General features: G+C 40.0%; 1 protein-coding gene across 1 annotated transcript; it reads left to right on the top strand.

The window, feature by feature from the left end:
• The first annotated feature begins 16,978 nt into the window (after positions 1 to 16,978).
• LOC138931489 (anaphase-promoting complex subunit CDC26) lies at positions 16,979 to 17,831 on the top strand. The gene has a single exon (XM_070292283.1). The coding sequence runs from the start codon at positions 17,312 to 17,314 to the stop codon at positions 17,567 to 17,569; it is 258 nt and encodes an 85-aa protein (XP_070148384.1). The 5' UTR covers positions 16,979 to 17,311; the 3' UTR covers positions 17,570 to 17,831.
• The last annotated feature ends 1,750 nt before the right edge of the window (positions 17,832 to 19,581 follow it).

Below are 19,581 nucleotides of genomic sequence, written 5' to 3'. Positions count from 1 at the left end.
GAAACTTTGCTGTTGTTTAGTCGCTAAATTGTGACCCCATGGGCTGTAGCCCACCAGGCTCATCTGTCCATGGAATTTTCCAGTCAAGAATATTGGAGTGAGTTGTCCTTTCCTTCTCCAGGGGATCATCCCAACCTGGGGATGGAACCCACATCTCCTGCATTGGCAGGTGGATTCTTCACCACTAAGCCACCAGGGAAGCTCCCACATGAAACTTTACCTTCTTCTCAATTTTACTGTGAACCTAATTCTACTCTTTAAAACAAATTCTTAAAAAATGATTTAAAAATGGTAGATTGTATTCTTACAGTTAAAATGTTGCTTAATCATGCTTCATCTTGTAGAAATTATTAATACACATGTGTATTAGTTTGTGAGCACTGCTGTAACAAAGTATGACAGACCAGGTGGCTTAAACAACAGAAGTGTATTTTGGAGGCTGGAAGTCTGAGCTCAAGTGTCAGCAAGGTCGGTTTCCCTGGAAGACCCTCCTCGGCTTACGGATGCTGTCGTCTCCCTGTGTCTTCCCTCTGTACCCTGACCTAATCTCCTGAGTTTATAAGGACACCAGTGATCCTGGATTAGGACCCACCCAATAACCTGATTTTCATCACCACTTTCAAGATTGTCTTCAAATACAGTCACATTCTGAGGTGCTTGGCAGGAGGACTTCAACAGAATGAATTCTGAGAGGATACAGTTCAGACCATAGCATGTTAGGGTTAGGGTTAGCAGTTTTCTCACTCACCTAAAGCCAGACATCCTGGAATGTGAAGTCAAGTGGGCCTTAGACAGCATCACTACGAACAAAGTTAGTGGAGGTGATGGAATTCCAGTTGAGCTATTTCAAATCCTGAAAGATGATGCTGTGAAAGTGCTGAACTCAATATGCCAGCAAATTTGGAAAACTCAGCAGTGGCCACAGGACTGGAAAAGGTCAGTTTTCATTCCAATCCCTAAGAAAGGCAATGCCAAAGAATGCTCAAACTACCGCAGAATTGCACTCATCTCACACGCTAGTAAAGTAATGCTCAAAATTCTGCAAGCCAGGCTTTAGCAATACGTGAACCGTGAACTTCCTGATGTTCAAGCTGGTTTTAGAAAAGGCAGAGGAACCAGAGATCAAATTGCCAACATCCGCTGGATCATGGAAAAAGCAAGAGAGTTCCAGAAAAATATCTATTTCTGCTTTCTTGACTATGCCAAAGCCTTTGACTGTATGGATCACAATAAACTGTGGAAAATTCTGAAAGAGTTGGGAATACCAGACCATCTGACCTGCCTCTTGAGAAACCTCTATGCAGGTCAGGAAGCAACAGTTAGAACTTGACATGGAAAAACAGACTGGTTCCAAATAGGAAAAAGAGTATGTCAAGGCGGTGTACTGTCACCCTGCTTATTTAACTTCTATGCAGAGTACATCATGAGAAACGCTGGGCTGGAAGAAGCACAAGCTGGAATCAAGATTGCCAGGAGAAATATCAATAACCTCAGATATGCAGATGACACCACTCTTATGGCAGAAAGTGAAGAGGAACTAAAAAGCCTCTTGATGAAAGTGAAAGAGGAGAGTGAAAAAGTTGGCTTAAAGCTCAGCATTCAGAAAACTAAGATCATGGCATCTGGTCCCATCACTTCATGGGAAATAGATGGGGAAACAGTGGAAAGAGTGGCAAACTTTAATTTTGGGGGGCTCCAAAATCACTGCAGATGGTGACTGCAGCCATGAAATTAAAAGACGCTTACTCATTGGAAGAAAAGTTATGACCAACCTGGATAGCATACTGAAAAGCAGAGACATTACTTAGACGACTAAGGTCCATCTAGTCAAGGCTATGGTTTTTCCAGTGGTCATGTATGGATGTGAAAGTTGGATTGTGAAGAAAGCTGAGCGCCAAAGTATTGATGCTTTTGAACTGTGGTGTTAGAGAAGACTGTTGAGAGTCCCTTGGACTGAAAGGAGATCCAACCAGTCCATTCTGAAGGAGATCAGCCCTGGGATTTCTTTGGAGGGAATGATGTTGAGGCTGAAACTCCAGTACTTTGGCCACCTCATGCGAAAAGTTGACTCATTGGAAAAGACTTTGATGCTGGGAGGGATTGGGGGCAGGAGGAGAAGGGGGATGAGGATGAGATGGCTGGATAACGTCACTGACTCAATGGATGTGAGTCTGAGTGAACTCCAGAAGTTGGTGATGGACAGGGAGGCCTGGCGTGCTGGGATTCATGGGGTCGCAAAGAGTCAGACATGACTGAGCAACTGGACTGAACTGAACTGAACTGAACTGAAGCAGTTTTCTAAAAACGGTTGTGGCAACACATAGAATTAAATAGACACAATTCCTTCACTTCATACTAAAATAAGGAGTTGCTAGCTCTGCTCTTTTAAATAAATAGCAAAATTTTGAAAAGAACACAGACCTAGAAATCTGATAAATACCAGCATAAACATCTGTGACAATAGCTAACAATTCCCAGTGATTACTATCTGTCATTCAGTTCAATTCAGTTGCTCAGTCGTGTCCGATTGTTTGCGACCCCATGAACCGCAGCACGCCAGGCCTCCCTGTCCATTAGCAACTTGCAGTCTCCATCCAAACCCATGTCCATTGTGTTGGTGATGCCATCCAACCATCTCATCCTCTGTCGTCCCCTTCTCCTCCTGCCCTCAATCTTTCTCAGCATCAGGGTCTTTTCAAATGAGTCAGCTCTTCGCATCAGGTAGCCAAAGTATTGGAGTTTCAGCTTCAACATCAGTCCTTCCAATGAACACCCAGGACTGATCTCCTTTAGGATGGACTTTTTGGATCTCCTTGCAGTCATACCTTGAGTTAAATTCTTATTTACTCCCTGCAACAATTCCATGAAATTGATACTATTGTTATTCTATGTTACAAATGAGTGTAGGCTTGGAAGTGAAGTGACTGGCTCCAATCACAAAAATGGGAGCGGGAGGTTGAACCCCAGGTACTCCAGGCTCCAGGAGCCAGGCTAGTGGCCATTGTACATTTCTGCATGTGGTTCAACTCTGACAGTGCTCCAGGTTCACAGACACCAGCAAGAGCCTTTCTGACCAAAGTCTCTTGGCGATCCGAAAGCATGAATTCAGGTCAGGTCTGTGCTTCCTAATACAAGCCTGGACCACCATTCCACAGCATGGTATTCTTTTTGTGAGGTAGAAATGAAGCTTTGGTAGATCAATTTCTTGTGTGGAACATTTCTGTACAGTGAAATGCACAGACGGTTCCTGGGTTGACAAAAGCATTGAACTATGTAACCACAAACCCTATTAAGATATAGAATATTACCGTCAGGACTTCCCTGGTTGTCCAGTGGTTAAGAATCCACCTTCCAATGCAGGGCACAGAGGTTTGATCCCTGATTGGGGAACTAAGGTCCCACGTGCCGCAGGACAACTAAGCTGGCATGCTGTCTGTAGCCTGTGCATCACAACTACAGAGCCTGTGTGCCACAACTAAAGAGGAACCCGTGTGTCACAATGAATAACCCGAGCTCTGCAACTAAGACGACACAGCCAAATAAACAACAAAAAAAGGTATAGTACTCTCAAAAATAAATACATAAATAAAGTTCTCCATAACTAAACACTGACCATTCTCCCCACCAAAAGAAAGAAAGGCGTAGAATATTACTGCCACAGAAATTTCCCTCGCAGAACCCCTGCCCATAGCAGTCAGGGAACCACAGCTCTTACTTTTTTTGCAGTTGGGTTTTCCCCCCTCACCCAGGGGCCTTTAAGTCATTTGTCAATATCATCAAAATCCTTCAAAGTTTAGTGGTGCTGGGGATTGAGGAAAAAAGATAGAGATAGAAAACTACACTTCTTAGTATGTGCGCGTGTTTTTTTTTAATCTATAGAAGCTGATTATTCTGAGTACTTAAACTAGCTTTACATAGAACCAAAGAGTCACCCCCAAGAAAATGACTAAAAAGGGCAAAGTCAGCCACCATTAATTATCAGCCCTCTCCAAAACACCACCAGCCAGTGCAGGCTCTAGCCTTGCCCAGGACAGCCAGCAGCTCGCCCCGCCTGTCTCCTTCATCAGGAGTAGCTTCTTACTCCCTGTAGGCTTGTGGTGGTAAGGAAAGAGTTACGGAGTCCAGTCTTTAAAAATATTGATTTCATGGCTACACTTATGCCTAGAAAATCTAGATTCTAAATGAGAATCCTAGGTCACTACTCTATGCTTTGAGAAATGCCACCTTGGGAATGAAGGAGATGAAGTATGATGCAATTTTGACAACACTCTAGTCTGAGAGAATCTTCCATCCTGCCCCCTCACCGCCTCCCCCACCCCACACACACAGAGTCGAGGGGTGTGTTAGTTTCCTGAGGCTTCCCTTACAAATGACCACAAACTGGGTGACTTTTAAAAAAACAGAAACAGAGACTTACTTGGTGGTCCAGTGGTTACGAATCCACCTTCCAATGTAGGGGACACTGGTTCGATCCCTGGTCAGAGAACTAAGATCCCACATGCTGGAACTAAGACCCAACACAGCCAAAAATAAACAAGCAACTGTTAAAAAGACTAATACAACAAGCAAGAACATACTGTCTCACAGTTCTGGAAGGCAGAGGTCTAAATTCAGGTTGTGGGCAGGGCTATGCTTTCTCTGAAGACTCTAAAAGAGGATCCTTTCTGCCTCTTCTAGCTTCTGCTGGCTATTGGGAATCCTTGGTGTTCTTTGTCTTATAGCCACACTACATCAAATCTCTGTCTCCATCTTCACGTGGCTTTCTTCTTCTCTATAGGGATGCCAGTGGGTGGATCTAGGGCCCAGCCTAAGCCAGTATGACCTCATGTTAACTTATGTCTTCGTTACATCGGCAAAGACCCTATTTCCAAATAAAGTCACATTCACAAGAATTGGAGGTTAGGACTTGAACATATTTTTTGGGGGGACACAGTTCAACCCATTACAGGTTCTATCCCCTGCTACTCAAAGTATGATCCTCAGACCAGCAGCACTGGTCTCAATTAGGAACTGCTGGGAATGCAGAATCTTGGGCTCTACCCAAGACCTACTCAATCAGAAACTGCATTTTTAGCAAGATGTTCAGGTAATCAGTCTTCACACCAAAGTTTAAGAAGTGCTGTATTACAGGTCCAAATAGTTTGAAGTAAAAAAGTACAGATGTTCCTTTCACATCTAACCCTGGGAAATAAGGGTATGTTTTCCTTGAAATTCCCAGCTAGGTTCCATTTATCTAGTTGGAATCATCTCTTTAACTCCACAGCAATACACTCTTGAGAATTTGCTCTGTGGTTTGTTTTGCAGATGGCAGAGGCTAATTTTTGTCCTCTGTTATCTAGTCTCTTCCTTCCAGCAACCTGGAATTTCAGTGGGACTTGTGACCACTCTGAAAATACTCTACATTTTCCCAACTTCCCTGGAAGCAAAGCCTGCCCATGTGGCTCACCTATAGCCACTATAATGTAAGAAGAAGTGCTTTATACAGTTCCTGGGACACATTCTCAAAAAGAGAGGATATATAATTTCTTTCCTCTTTCCTCCATCCAAATGAAGCAAAATAAAGGAGATAAATATCAAAGTAGGAATCAGTGATATGGAAACAAAACAATAGACAAAATTAATGGAAATCTGATTTTTGAGCAAATTGAAAACATTGACAAACTTCTAGACAGACTGATCAAGTAAAGAAGAAAAGATGCAAATTATTAATGCCAGGAATGAGATGAGTGACAGCTACAGATGTTAAAAGGATAACAAGGGAATAATATAAATAATGCCAGTAAATTCAGCAACTTGGGTGAAATGGACAAATTCCTAAGGGATATCAACTCTAGACATAGCCCTGACTCACTGAAGAAGAGCATACATAGCCAGAGTAACCAAATATTTATTGAAAAAATTAAATTTGTAATTAAAAACCATCTCATAAATAAAACTTCAAGCTGCTATGGTCTGAATGTTTGTGTCCCTCCAACACTTGTATGTTGAAGCCTAGCCCCTGAGGTGATGATATTAAGAGATGGGGGCCTTTGGGTGATTAGATCATGAGGTGGAGCCCTTACAAGTGGGATTAGTGCCCTTATAAAAGTAGTCTGAGAAAGCTCCCTGGCTTCTTCCACAAGGTGAGGATAAAATGAGAAGTCAGCACTCTGCACCAGGAAGAGGGCCCTCACCTGAACGTGACCGTGAGGGCAACTCAGTCTTGGACTTCCAGACTCCAGAACTATGAGAGAGAAATTTCTGTTGGTTATAAGCCACCTAATCTATGTTATTTTGTTATAGAAGCCTGAACAGACTAAGATACAAGCCCCAGTGGCCTTACTGGTGAATTTTTAAAAAGCCTTTAAAGGAAAAATAATAACAATACTATACAAACTCTTCCCCAAAAATTGAATAGGAAGAATAAGCAATACTTTCTAACTCATTCTACAAGGTCAGCATCACCCTGATCCTGACACCATCAGAGGTAATACAAGAAAATAAAACTGCAGATCAATATCCTTCATGAATGTAGGCACAAAGATTCTAATATTTTAACAAGTTGAATCCAACAATATATTAAAAGGATAATACAACATGACCACGTGGGGTTTATCCCAGAAATCCAGAGTCATTCTTAACATTTGAAAATCAGTTTTTAGTGGTAAAGAAAACTGATTTTACCTGGTGGCTGAGGGTTGAGAATCTGCCTGCCAATGCTGAAGACACGGATTTGATCCCTGATCCAGGAAGATCCCACATGCAGTGGGCCAGCTAAGTCCTCGAGCAGCAGCTACTGAAACCTGAGAACTCCAGAGCCCATTCTCTGCAATAAGAGAAGGCATGACACTGAGAAATCCACACACCACAACCAAAGAGTAGCCCCTGCTCGCTGCATCTGGAAAAAGCCTGTGAGCAGCAACAGGCACCCAGTGCAGCCAAATAAATACATAAATAAATCTTTTAAAAAAAGAAAGTCAGTTATTCTTAATATAATTCACTGTACTAGTTAAAAAGGCAAAAATAAATCATGTGATCACCTCCATAGATGGAGGAAAAGTATTTGACAAGCCCCAATGTTCATTTCTTATAAAAACTCTAAGCAAATTAAGAGTAAAAGGGCACTTTTTCTGTTAAATACAGGGCATCTGCCGAAAACCTGTCTGGTATCAGTAAATGGTGAAAGATTGAATATTTTTCCCCCTAAGATCAGGAATAGGACAGGGATGTCTCACCACTTTTATTTAACGTTGTACTAGGGGTATACAATTGGACAAGAAAAATAAATAAAATGCATCCAGACTAGAAAAGAACAAGAAAAACTGTCTTTATTCCCAAACGTGCGTCTACCAGAGCTTTCCATCAGAAAATCAGAAGGGATTTGAAAAAAGAAGCAAACAAAAAACTACTAGAACCAAGAATTTGGCCACTTCTTAAAAAGTTAAACAGAAATCTACAATATGATCTAGCTATTCTACTCCCAGATATTTAACCCCCTAGAAGGAAGTATTTATCCATACAAAGATTGTGCATAAATGTCCACAGCTGCTTTATTTTGTACTAGCCCCAAACAGGAAACTACCTCCATCAGTGGTTAAATGGATAAGAAAGCATAATATATTTACCTAGTAGAATAATACTCAGCAATAAAAAGGAATGAACTATTGATACACGCCAGATGGATGAATCTTAATTTTTCTGAGTAAAGAAAAACTAGACAAAAAGAGTACTAAATATTGTATGACTCCACATGTATTTTAAAAGTCGACATTTTTAGAATGGAATTGTAGAAAGGTGATCAAAAGGTACAAACTTTCAGTTGCAAGATAAATAATTACCAAGGATATAATGTATAGCACGACTATAGTTAACATTGCTCTGTGATATATAGAAAAGCTTTTGAGAAAGCAAATCTTAAGAGCTTTCATTTCATTAAAGTAAAAAATCTGTTTCTTTTTTGGTTTCTCTTTATTGTAATATATCTATGTGGAATGATGGATGTTAACTAAACTTCAAGTGGTAATCATTTCACAATATATGTTAATGAAACCATTACACTGTACACCTTGATGAAATAAAATCTAGATCTTAAGACAAGACAAAATTATATAAAAATTAAGTATAAAATTCTCTTCAGGTGCTTGCGCCTCCTCCCTCCCTAATGTGCAGGGTGTATCTGTACTTGACATTAACCAGGGAGAGCCTGCTCAACTGTAAAGATCATTTTTTCTTTTTACTTTCTTCAATTCCTTAAAGAACAGTGTTCTTTCCCAGCTCTGTGGAGGATCATGGTGACTTGCTGCTTGTTTTATAGGTGCTTGCCTGGACTATGTATCCTTGGTGATCTTAATATAAAACATCAGAATGTCATTTTTTACTGGAATATAATTGCTTTACAATGTTGTGTTAGTCTCTGCTATACAATGAAGTGAATCAGCAATATGTACATATACATCTCCTCCCTCTGGGGCCTCCTTTCATCCTCAGTTTGTCATTTTGACGTATGATCCTTTGTCTGGAAAATGCACTCAACACCTAATGTTGAACAGGAGGAGCAGTTCTCAGAGCTTTCTGAGACTCTACTTTCCAGGTTATAATCCTCAGTTTGGTTCAAATAAAATTCCATTTCTTCCTCTTAACTTGATAGTTAATTTAATTTTCATCGACAACCTTAAATTTATACAGTGATGTATATCAACTCTAAATCATTAAAACTGGGGATGGTGGAGGGAGTCTAGAAAATGCAGTCTAATTTATGGGCAAAAGCACATCATTGGTCACTTGGGGTTGGAGAGTGGGTGGGGAGGGTCAGGAGGGTCTCTTAAACATTCAGGTGAAAATTAAATTAAATTAAAAAACAAACACTGGAGCGAACTAAGGAAAAGTCCTAGAGGACATTTGCAGATGTGATTAGAGGTAATGCCATTCAAGAAAAAGGTTTGCCTTGAATCCTGACATGTTTATTAAGGAGGATGCTAAAAGCTAAGGAAATTATAGTAATAATAATTATGGGTATGTTTGTTATAAGCAGATAATTTGTAGACAAAGTGGAAAATGAAAAATGAAGTTTCTCCTTCATGAGTTTCTTCCTAAAATAAAATTCTGCCTTATTAAAGTGGAAGCACAGATTTTGGAAAGTAAACTAATAATCTTTGCTTTCTGGCATATGTATCTTCTAGGAGATGCTTAATAAAAACAAGGACTTCCCTGGTGGTCTGTTCTTCCACTGCAGGAGGCATGGGTTTGATTCCTGGTCGGGGAACTAAGATGCCTAAAGCTGTGTAGCATAGCCAAAAATTAAAAAAAATTTTTTTTGATAAATTTTTTAAATTAAAAAAATAGGAAGATAATTCTTATAAATTCCTTGTAATTATAATGCATCTTAATGAAAAATTAGAATTTGAACATTCAAATATTTTAAATATCTATTTCAAAACAGAGATGTGATTAGGCCATCTGTTTCTAATATTGGTGCTTACTGAGGTTGGTTCCTAGTCTCTCACAAATACTGCAGGATAGAGCTTTATCCTTCTTGATGGTCACATTTTAAAGGAAGGGGTCCCTTTGAGAAAGACATTCCTGACTTATAGAAGATACATATACTTCTCAAGGGATGGGAGGAAAGACTTACAATTGCAAGTTTTCTAAAGTAAATACTCTAAGAAAAGGGAGGTCAAGGGGCTCATCAGGAACAAACAGTAAATTTGTTTGGCAGCCTGAGTTTTCCCAAGCAGGAAATTAGAGAGGCTGGGTCAACCCAGGAACACAGCCTCAGGCCACTAGGGCCACGTGAGAGTTTGGTCCTGTCCCTTTGTGTTGGGAATTGGATGGAGTCTTTCATGTTGAGAGTTTTGCAATTCTCAACACCAATGTCAGTTATACACTTTAAATGTGTACAGTGTTTTGTCTGACAATTATACCTCAATACGACTGTCTTAAAAAAGAAAGCACCATTATAAATCAACTCTACTTCAATGAAAAGGAAGGAAAATTAAAAAGTCTCCTTGTTGACTGAGATCTCAGATGGAGAGGAAACCAGAAATTCAGCGTCTTTCTTATTCTTTTTAATTTTAAAAAAATTTTGGCTGCACTGTGTCTTTGTTGCTGTGGCCAGGCTTTCTCTAATTTTGGTGCGTGAGCTTCTTTTTATGGCGGCTTTTCTTATTGTGGTGTATAGGCTCTAGGTGCAGGCTCTAGTAGTTGTGGCACATGAGCTCAATACTTGTGGCACATGGGCCTAGCTGCTTTGAGATATATGGAATCTTCCTGGACCAGGGATTGAACCTGTGACCCCTGCATTGGCAGGTGGTCCCATCCAATGTGCCACCAGGGAAGTCCCAGCTTCTCTCTTGATAAAGAATTTCTTGGCTTTGGGACCAGATGTGACCACAGCATGGTGTGAAACAATATGTTGCTCAGACACAAACTTTTCTAACATTCTCAGAAATAACTTAGTGTCTTTTGAAAAACCAGTAGCCCCAGGATCCAAACCTTGGTTTAAACTGATCTGATGGACAATTTGTTTGTGTGTTTTTTTTTTTTTTTGCTTACCAAAATGCAAAATTTGCAATATTTCCTGATAATTTGCTCTGGAAAGTTAGCATAAACTGTACTTTAAGAAGTGGCATAAATGCTTCTGAATTTTATTTTTTGAATCATTCACGTGAATCACACATTAAATATGTATACAGTGAAAAGTACCCCATGTTGCTCTTCATCCAACCAGCTCCCAACATGCAAGAACATAATAATTGTCATTTGTTTCTTGTATATCCTTCTAGGGTCTTTTACGCACATGCTTTATTCTATTTCATACCATTGATCACTTTGTCTACCATTATGCCAATATCACAATGTTCTAAACAATATAGCTTTATAATATTTCTTGAAATCACATATTGTTAGTTTCTTCTTTACCAGACTTGTTTTGGCCCTTTCAGGATCCTTGCACCGCCATTTGAATTTTAGAATCAATTTAGAATTAGGAAAAAAGCATGCTGCGATTTGGATTGAAATTGCATTGAATAAACACACACAGACAGTCTTGCTTCTCTATAGACTAAATGAAGAATGGTACTCATAAGCATCTTAGAAATTATTTAAAGTTAAATTCAAAAGATAGCAAAAGATAAAACATTCATACTATACCAAACTCCAAATACAGTGAAAAGTATGTCCTATCACAGTCACCCTCAACCAAACTCCTAGTTATACAGCTTTTGTCCCTAAAGGAACTCTGTTACCAGTTTCTTGGGAATGTTTCTGTGTTTATCTTCATCATATTTGTATCTTCTTCATCCTTATTCCCCACCCCTTCAGCACAAATGGGAATGCAGCAAACACACTGTCCTGCTCCCCACTTTTATCGGTGTCCAGTGTGTTCTGGGCTTGTTCCCTGTCAGCACATATGGCTCTGTTCCATTCTTTTTAATGGCTACATAGTCCTGATCTTACAGCTTCAAAGCCATGCATTTATGTGATTCATCCTTCATTTGCTTAGCTCTGGAGTTTGTGACGACACTGGCCAGGTATCAGCTCAGTGTCACTTTTCTATTACGCCACATTTTCTTGTTGACTTGTGGGTCCAAGAGATCATGAATTTACTGAGGGCAAGAACTCCAATCTCCACTGCTGTATCCCCCACCACGGCAATGTCCTGCAAATTGCAGGTACAAAGACAGAGCATGGCACAAGGCTGACATCCAATCAGCATCAGCTCTGCAGAATTGAGCAACAAGTACTCAGCAAGAAGCAACATCCTTTCAATTAGGGAGAAGTTGGTATCTTATGGACAAACTCTGCATACTTGAAAGGCTACTCTGAGGTCTGTGCTAACACCCCCTCTGTTTGGGGATTTATTAACATGGGGTGTGGAAAAATCATTACGGGCAGCCACCAGCAGGGCAGAAAGCCAGCTGTAGTTACTCACGGTCTTTTTAACAATCTAGTCATGATTGTGCTGGGGGTGGGGAGGAGAGAAAACAGGCTTGTGTGAAGCATTTTCTATAGCAGAGCTCAATTGACCTGACACAGAAGACTGGGTCACTTCTCCCCCTGAGCCCCTTCTCGGGGAGTGAGTGCCTTTGTTGGGAGCCACCTGGGCCCCCAAACACTGGCAGTGCCCCTTTGGGCAGAGTGATGGAACAGCTGCTCATTCATAAAGAAAACTGGCTCTTTACATGGCAACCAATGTTAACTTGACTCTGTTGAGATATCTGAGTGGCCTGTGGGTCTCCTGGCCTGGCTACCATCATGCCTGTGGCTTTTAATTGAAACAGACACAACGTGGGTCAGCTTCCCACTGGAGTTGGGACCCTGGAAGCTAAGGAACCTATGAGTGAGGCAAGGTGGTTTTATAAGTCTCTTTTAAAATGAGTTTGAAACTGATACTGTGTGGTTCTATAAGATCTGTGCTGTGTTTAGTTGCTCAGTTCTGTCCAACTCTTTGCAACCCCATAGACAGTAGCCTGCCAGGCTCCTCTGTCCATGAGAATTCTCCAGGCAAGAATGCTGGAGTGGATTGGCATCCTCTCTTCCACAGGATCTTCCCACCCAGGGAGCGAACCCAGGTCTCCAGCATTGCAGGCTGATTCTTTACCAACTGAGCCGCCAAGGAAGCCCAGAAATACTCAAATGGGTAGCCTATCCCTTCTCCAGGGGATCTTCCTGACCCAGGAATTGAACTGCGGTCTCCTGCCTTGCAGGAGGATTCTTTACCAGCTGAGATCTAGCCTGGAGCAAAGAGCTGAGTTCAGTTTGTGACTTATTTTCTTGGTGGTAAACTTTATATGTTGTTTAGCTCTTACCTTTGTTTATTTTATTACTTCATTAAGTAGCTGTCACAAAAACACAGACCATTTCCTTCATATTTGGAGTCTTGTTTTTACTTGATACCTCTAGACACGTGTCCACTTAGAGATAAGAGCTTTGAGAATTATTAAGTATGGACCTTTTTTTTGCCCTTCAAACAACACTGACATATTTCAACATTAGTAATCAGTGAGATTTGGCAATATTCTTTTCAATAGTCATCACAATATCTACAATATTTATAAATTCACAAACGTAAATGGAAGTCACAACAATTTATTGACAGTGTCTTATAAACCACTAATGCATCGTGAATGTAAATCAAATTATTAGCATTTGTGAATAGTACTTGAACTTGTTGAATTTTTCATGATGTTCAACATTCAGCCCCTTACACATAGAGAAGAGCAGTTTTGCTGTAGAAGATTTTGCTCTAGCTGAGGGTTCAGGCTACTAAAGAATTTGTTTAGACCTAGCGGATCCACCTCTTCTTGGTTACTGTTAAAATCCACAAGATTCTGTTTCCTTGATATACTAGACATTTGTCTTGCTAAAGCTCCATCAAGGGGACCCAAGAGAAACTCCCGGGAAATAAAACTACAACTTCTTCATGGTAATGATGAAGACGAGGATGCTTAGAGTGAGGCAGGCATTTGAAGATTGCCCTAGTGTGAAGTTCATGGCAAGGCTGACAATCCACAGCAATTTTATGGAACATGTATGCACTTACATAGTGCTGCGGGCTGAGTTGAGTCCCCCTCCAACTTCATGAAGCTCTAACCCTCAATGAAGGAAGTCAAAAGATACCTGAAGTAACAGGCAAGTTTGGTCTTGGAGTACAAAATGAAGCAGAGAAAAAACTAACAGAGTTTTGCCAAGTTAATGCACTTGTCATAGCAAACACCCTCTTCCAAAAACACAAGAGATAACTCTACACTGAACATTCAGTTCAGTTCAGTTCAGTTACTCAGTTGTGTCCGACTCCTTGTGACCCCATGAATCACAGCACACCAGGCCTCCCTGTCCATCATCAACTCCCAGAGTTCACTCAGACTCAACGTCCATCAAGTCAGTGATGCCATCCAGCCATCTCATCCTCTGTCGTCCCCTTCTCCTCCTGACCCCAATCCCTCCCAGCATCAGAGGATGAGTCATTTTCCAATGAGTCAACTCTTCGCATGAGGTGGCCAAAGTACTGGAGTTTCAGCTTTAGCATCATTCCTTCCAAAGAAATCCCAGGGCTGATCTCCTTCAGAATGGACTGGTTGGATCTCCTTGCAGTCCAAGGGACTCTCAAGAGTCTTCTCCAACACCACAGTTCAAAAGCATCAATTCTTCAGCACTCAGCTTTCTTCACAGTCCAACTCTCACATCTATACATGACTACCGGAAAAACCATAGCCTTGACTAGACATTAGCAGATGGTCAATACCAAAATCAGATTGATTATATCCCCTTGCAGGTGAAAATGGATAAACTCTATACAGACAGCAAAAATAAGACCAGGATATGACTGTGGCTTACATCATGAGCTCCTTATTGCAAAATTCAGACTTAAATTGAAGAAAGTAGGAAAAACCACTAAGCCATTCAGGTATGACCTAAATCAAATTTATGATTATACAGTGGACGTGACATGTAAATTCAAGATATTAGATCTGATAGAGTGCCTGAAGAACTATAGACAGAGGTTTGTAACATTGCATAGAAGGTGGTGATCAAAACCATCTTCAAGAAAAAGAAATGCAAAAAGGCAAAATGATTGTCTGAGGAGGCCTTACAAATAGCTGAGAAAAGCAGAGAAGTGAAATGGCAAAGAAGAAAAGGAAAAATATATCCATCTGAATGCAAAGTTCCGAAGAATAGCAAGGAGAGATAAGAAAGCGTTGTTAAGTGAACAATGCAAAGAAACAGAGGAAAACAACAGAGTGGGAAAGACTAGAGATCTCTTCAAGAAAATTAGAGTTACCAAGGGAACATTTCATGCAAAGATGGGCACAATAAAGGACAGAAATGATATGGACCTAACAGAAGCAGAAGATATTAAAAAGAGGTGGCAAGAATACACAGAAGAACTGTACAAAACAGATCTTCATGACCCAGATAACCACGATGGTGTGTTCACTCACTTAGAGCTGGACATCCTGAAGTGTGAAGTCAAGTGGGTCTTAGGAAGCATCACTATGAGCAAAGCTAGAGGAGGTGATGGAATTCCAGTTGACCTGTTTCAAATCCTACAAGATGATGTTTTTAAAGTGCTGCATTCAATATGCCAGCAAATTTGGAAAACTCAGCAGTGGCCACAGGACTGGAAAAGGTCAGTTTTCCTTCCAATCTCAGAGAAGGGCAATGACAAAGAATGTTCAAATTACCATACAATTGCACTCATTTCACATGTTAGCAAGATAATACTCAAAATCCTTCAAGCTCGGCTTCAACAGTACATGAACTGAGAACTTCCAGATGTTCAAGCTGGTTTAGAAAAGGCAGAGGAACCAGAGATCAAATTGCCAACACCCATTGGGTCATAGAAAAAGAAAGAGTATTCCAGAAGAGCTTCTACTTCTTCACTGACTACACTAAAGCCTCTGCATGGGTCATAACAAACTAGAAAATTCTGTAAGAGATGGGAACACCAGACCAACTTACCTGCCTCCTGAGAAATCTGTATGCAGGTCAAGAAGCAACAGAACCATAAACGGAACAACAGACTGGTTAAAAAATGGGAAAGGAGTATGTCAAGGCTGTATATTGTCACCCTGCTTGTTTAACTCTATGCAGAATACCGCATGTGAAATGCCGGGCTGGATGATCCTCAAGCTGAAATTATGATTGCCGGGAAAAATATCAATGACCTTAGATATGCAGATGACACCACCCAAAAGTGAAAAAGAACTAAAGATGAAGATGAAAAAGGAAAGTGAAAAAACTGGCTTGAAACTCAACATTCCAAAAACTAAGATCATGGCATCTGGTCCCATCACTTCATGGCAAAAAGTGGGGAAGCAATGGAAACAGTGACAGACTTTATTTTCTTGGGCTCCAAAATCACTGCAGATGCTGACTGCAGCCATGAGATTAAAAGACGCTTGCTCCTTGGAAGAAAAGCTATGACAAACCCAGACAGTGTATTAAAATCAGAGACATCATTTTGCCAACAAAGGCCCATATAGTCAAAGCTATGGTTTTTCTAATAGTCATATACTGTTGATGTATATGTGAGATCTGTACATGTGAGAGGATGTGCGAGCTGGATCATAAAGAATGCTGAGTGCTGAAGAATTTTTTAAACTGTGGTGCTGCAGAAGACTCTTGGGAGTCCCTTGGACTGCAAGGGGATCAAAACAGTCAATCCTAAAGGAAATCAACCCTGAATATTCATTGGAAGGACTGATGCTGAAGCTGAAGCTCCAGTACTTTGACCACCTGATGTGAAGAGCTGACTCATTGAAAAGACCCTGATACTGGGCAAGATTGAGGGCAACAGGAGAAGGGGGCGACAGAGGATGAAATGATTGTATGGCATCACTGACTCAATGGACATGAGTTTGAGCAGTCTCAGGGAGATAGTGAAGGACAGGGAAGCCTGGTGCAAAGAGTCAGACACGGCTGAGCGACTAACCTCAATACAGACATATCTCCAAAGAAGAAATACAAACAGCCAAAAAATGCATGAAAATATGCTCAACATCATCAAACATCAGAGACACGCAAATCAAAACCACACTGACATGTCACCTAATACCCGATAGTAGAATAGTTATTATTAAAACAAAATGAAACAAAATAACAGGTGTTAATGGGAGGTGATAAAATTGCAACACTTGCACACTGTTGATGGGAATATAAAATGGTATAGCTGTTACAGAAAACAGTAGGAGTTTCAGCACAAAACTAAAAATAGCACTGCCATATGATCCAGCAATCCCACTCCTGGGTATATAGCCAAAGGAATTGGAAGCAGGGTGCACTCATATTCAGAGCAGCTCTATTCACAACAGCCAAGACATAGAAGCAAACCAAGGGTTCATCCATGGATGAATAGATGGACAAAGTGCAGTATGTACCTGCAATGAAGTATTAATCAGCCTCAAAAAGGAAGAAATCTTGGCACATGCTATAAGATAGATGAGCTTTTAGGACATGATGCTAGGTGAAATAAGCCAATCATGAAAAGACTGGTAGTAGGAGGGAGTCTGGTCGAGTTGAGAGATGTGATCTGTAGAGCCTCAGAGAGAAGCACGCGGAGGCCAAGGTTCTGCGAAGAGAGAAACTCAGAGGCAGTGTGGGAAGTGTAGTCCAGTTGGCTTAGCCGATGATTCAGGGTGGGCGCCGAGGTTCCGGAAAGGGACTGAACAGGCCTGAAAAGAGACTGTGACTATGCCTTTTAACTCAGTAGCTGGAGCACAGGAACTGTTGGTTGAATGAATAACCCGTCCATTGAAGACCTATTTAGACCTTGAGGATAACCCTGTGAACTGCTAAGAGTTTACTGGATCTGCCCTTTAGTGTTGATTTCATTATGCTGCGACGAAAACCAACCCGCCTGGAGCTGAAACTTGATGATATTGAGGAGTTTGAGAGCATTCGAAAGGACCTGGAGACACGTAAAAAACAAAAGGAAGATGTGGACATTGTAGGAGGCAGTGATGGAGAAGGTGCCATTGGACTCAGCGGTGATCCCAAGAGCCGGGAACAAATGATTAATGATCGAATTGGTTATAAACCCCAACCAAAGCCCAACAATCGTTCATCTCAATTTGGAAATTTTGAGTTTTAGAAGTGGATTTTCTTGTGTGCCAGAGCCCTGGAATGGAGTACAATGATGGTAGAAACACAAACAAGATTTAGAGAATGGAGTGCTCGAAGTCAGGCAGAATATTTTACCTCCTGCAGAGAAATACTTCTGCATGAGATTATGGATGCTTAACTTTCACTCTGAAATTCAAACTCTGTTTTGTCTCTGGAAAATTTGACTCGATAAAACTTGTCTGATTTTTGTTTTTAAAAATAAATATATTTTTGGGAAAAAAAAAAGAAAAGACGAATACTGTACAGTTCCACTTTTTTGAATCTAAAGAAGTCATATTCAAAGAAACAAAGTACAATGGTGAATATCTGGCTCGGGGAAGGGGAAAGAGGAGTTGCTGTTTACTTGGTACAAGATTTCAGTTACAGAAAATGAGAAAGTTTTGGAGATCTGTTTTACAACAACATGAATATGCACTTAACACTACTGAACTGAACAGTTTAAAATGGTTAGGAGGGTACACTTTATGTATGTGTTTACCACAATAAAAAATATACTTATTCCTGAATTGATGAGTATAAGAACAGCTACCAAGGTATTGTGCAAAGCACTCAGTGTACAGAATCTCATTTAAGATTCTGTAGTTTCTGTGTGGGAGGTAATAATAACCCTACTTGCTGAGGGTTTTATATAGATTGGAGTTATTGATTTTTTTATTTGTGTCAACTCCTCTAACCCTCACCACAAAACTAGGAGGTTGTAACTTTCATTTTGCAAAGGAGGAAACGAAGTGCAGGGAAACTGAGTCACTCAGCCAAGGACACACAGATGATAAATGGCTGAGCAAGGGTTTGGGTTCAGGCTTTTCCTGTTATTTAATCCCTTTCATAGTTAACATGCTCAGGGGATCTCCCTGACACAGGGATTGAACCCGTGTCTCCTGCGTCTCTTGCCCTGCAGGTGACTTCTTTACACACTGAGCCATCGGGGAAGTGCGAAAGAGAGGTGTCATAATTTGGCCAACGTCATTTAGTCGTAGTGAGAGCTCTGGGATTCAAATCCAGGATTTTAAACCCAAAGCAGTTCACAATCACATTGGTGTTTGTTTTTAACCAGTTGGTCACATTTTGGTGTTTCTTAAGAGAAAAAATTTGACAAAATATGCATTCTTAAGAAGCTGTTAGGGTGCATATAGAGAGATGTTTGGTTTAGTTGGTTTTTTTTTCCAGGCTTTGAGTTTGCGCATTAATTTTTATTCCTTTTTCTTCCAATGGTGAATATACCTTATGCTTGCTATAAAAGGTTCAGTCAGTACTGGAGTCTGTGGAATGAGATTTCTAGCTGTCTTGCACACTCCTCCAAATGCCAGTTTTCAAGGGAAATCACATGAACTCTTGTTTCAGATATTCTCTCAATTTTCTATGTATGTAACTAGAATAGGTTTAAATTTTAAGTTTGTGGTTTTAAGGCTTTTAATTTTTAGTTTGACAGAGAATTAAAACAAAAAACAAAAAGTAAATATTAATCCACTACAGCACAGCTTTAAACAATTTTAAAATGTTATACTTCAAAGTCTTCTTTCTTTCCAAGCAACACTTTGCCCTCAAGGTAACTGTTCTTTAAATTCTGTGTACTTTATTCCTAAATTTTACTCACATGTATAGTGTCATTTATATGTTTATTTCTATATCATCTAATCAGAAAAATTTATATTGATGAAATATAAGTATGTTATATATTTTTATCTTCAACTTACATTTTGCACTTTGTATATTATATAGATATTTTTTAGGTTGGTATCTTTAGACTGAATTTTTTTAATAAAACTACTTTAAAATAAATCCAGAATATCAAGTTATTTTGCCCCTAATACACTTCAATATGCATCTTAAAATTTTAAAGCATTTTTCTATTAAAAAGCACTTCTAACAAAATAAGTGATAATTCCTTGATATCAGGTAATGTCCACTCTATATTTAAATTTTGTTAATTGCATAAAAAATCAGGGATTACATTAAAAATGTATTTTTATGTTCGATTGA

The sequence above is a fragment of the Ovis canadensis genome, chromosome 2 (genome assembly GCF_042477335.2).
Source record: "Ovis canadensis isolate MfBH-ARS-UI-01 breed Bighorn chromosome 2, ARS-UI_OviCan_v2, whole genome shotgun sequence".
Classification (NCBI taxonomy): domain Eukaryota; kingdom Metazoa; phylum Chordata; class Mammalia; order Artiodactyla; family Bovidae; genus Ovis; species Ovis canadensis.
This window is presented reverse-complemented; position numbering and strand designations above follow the sequence as displayed.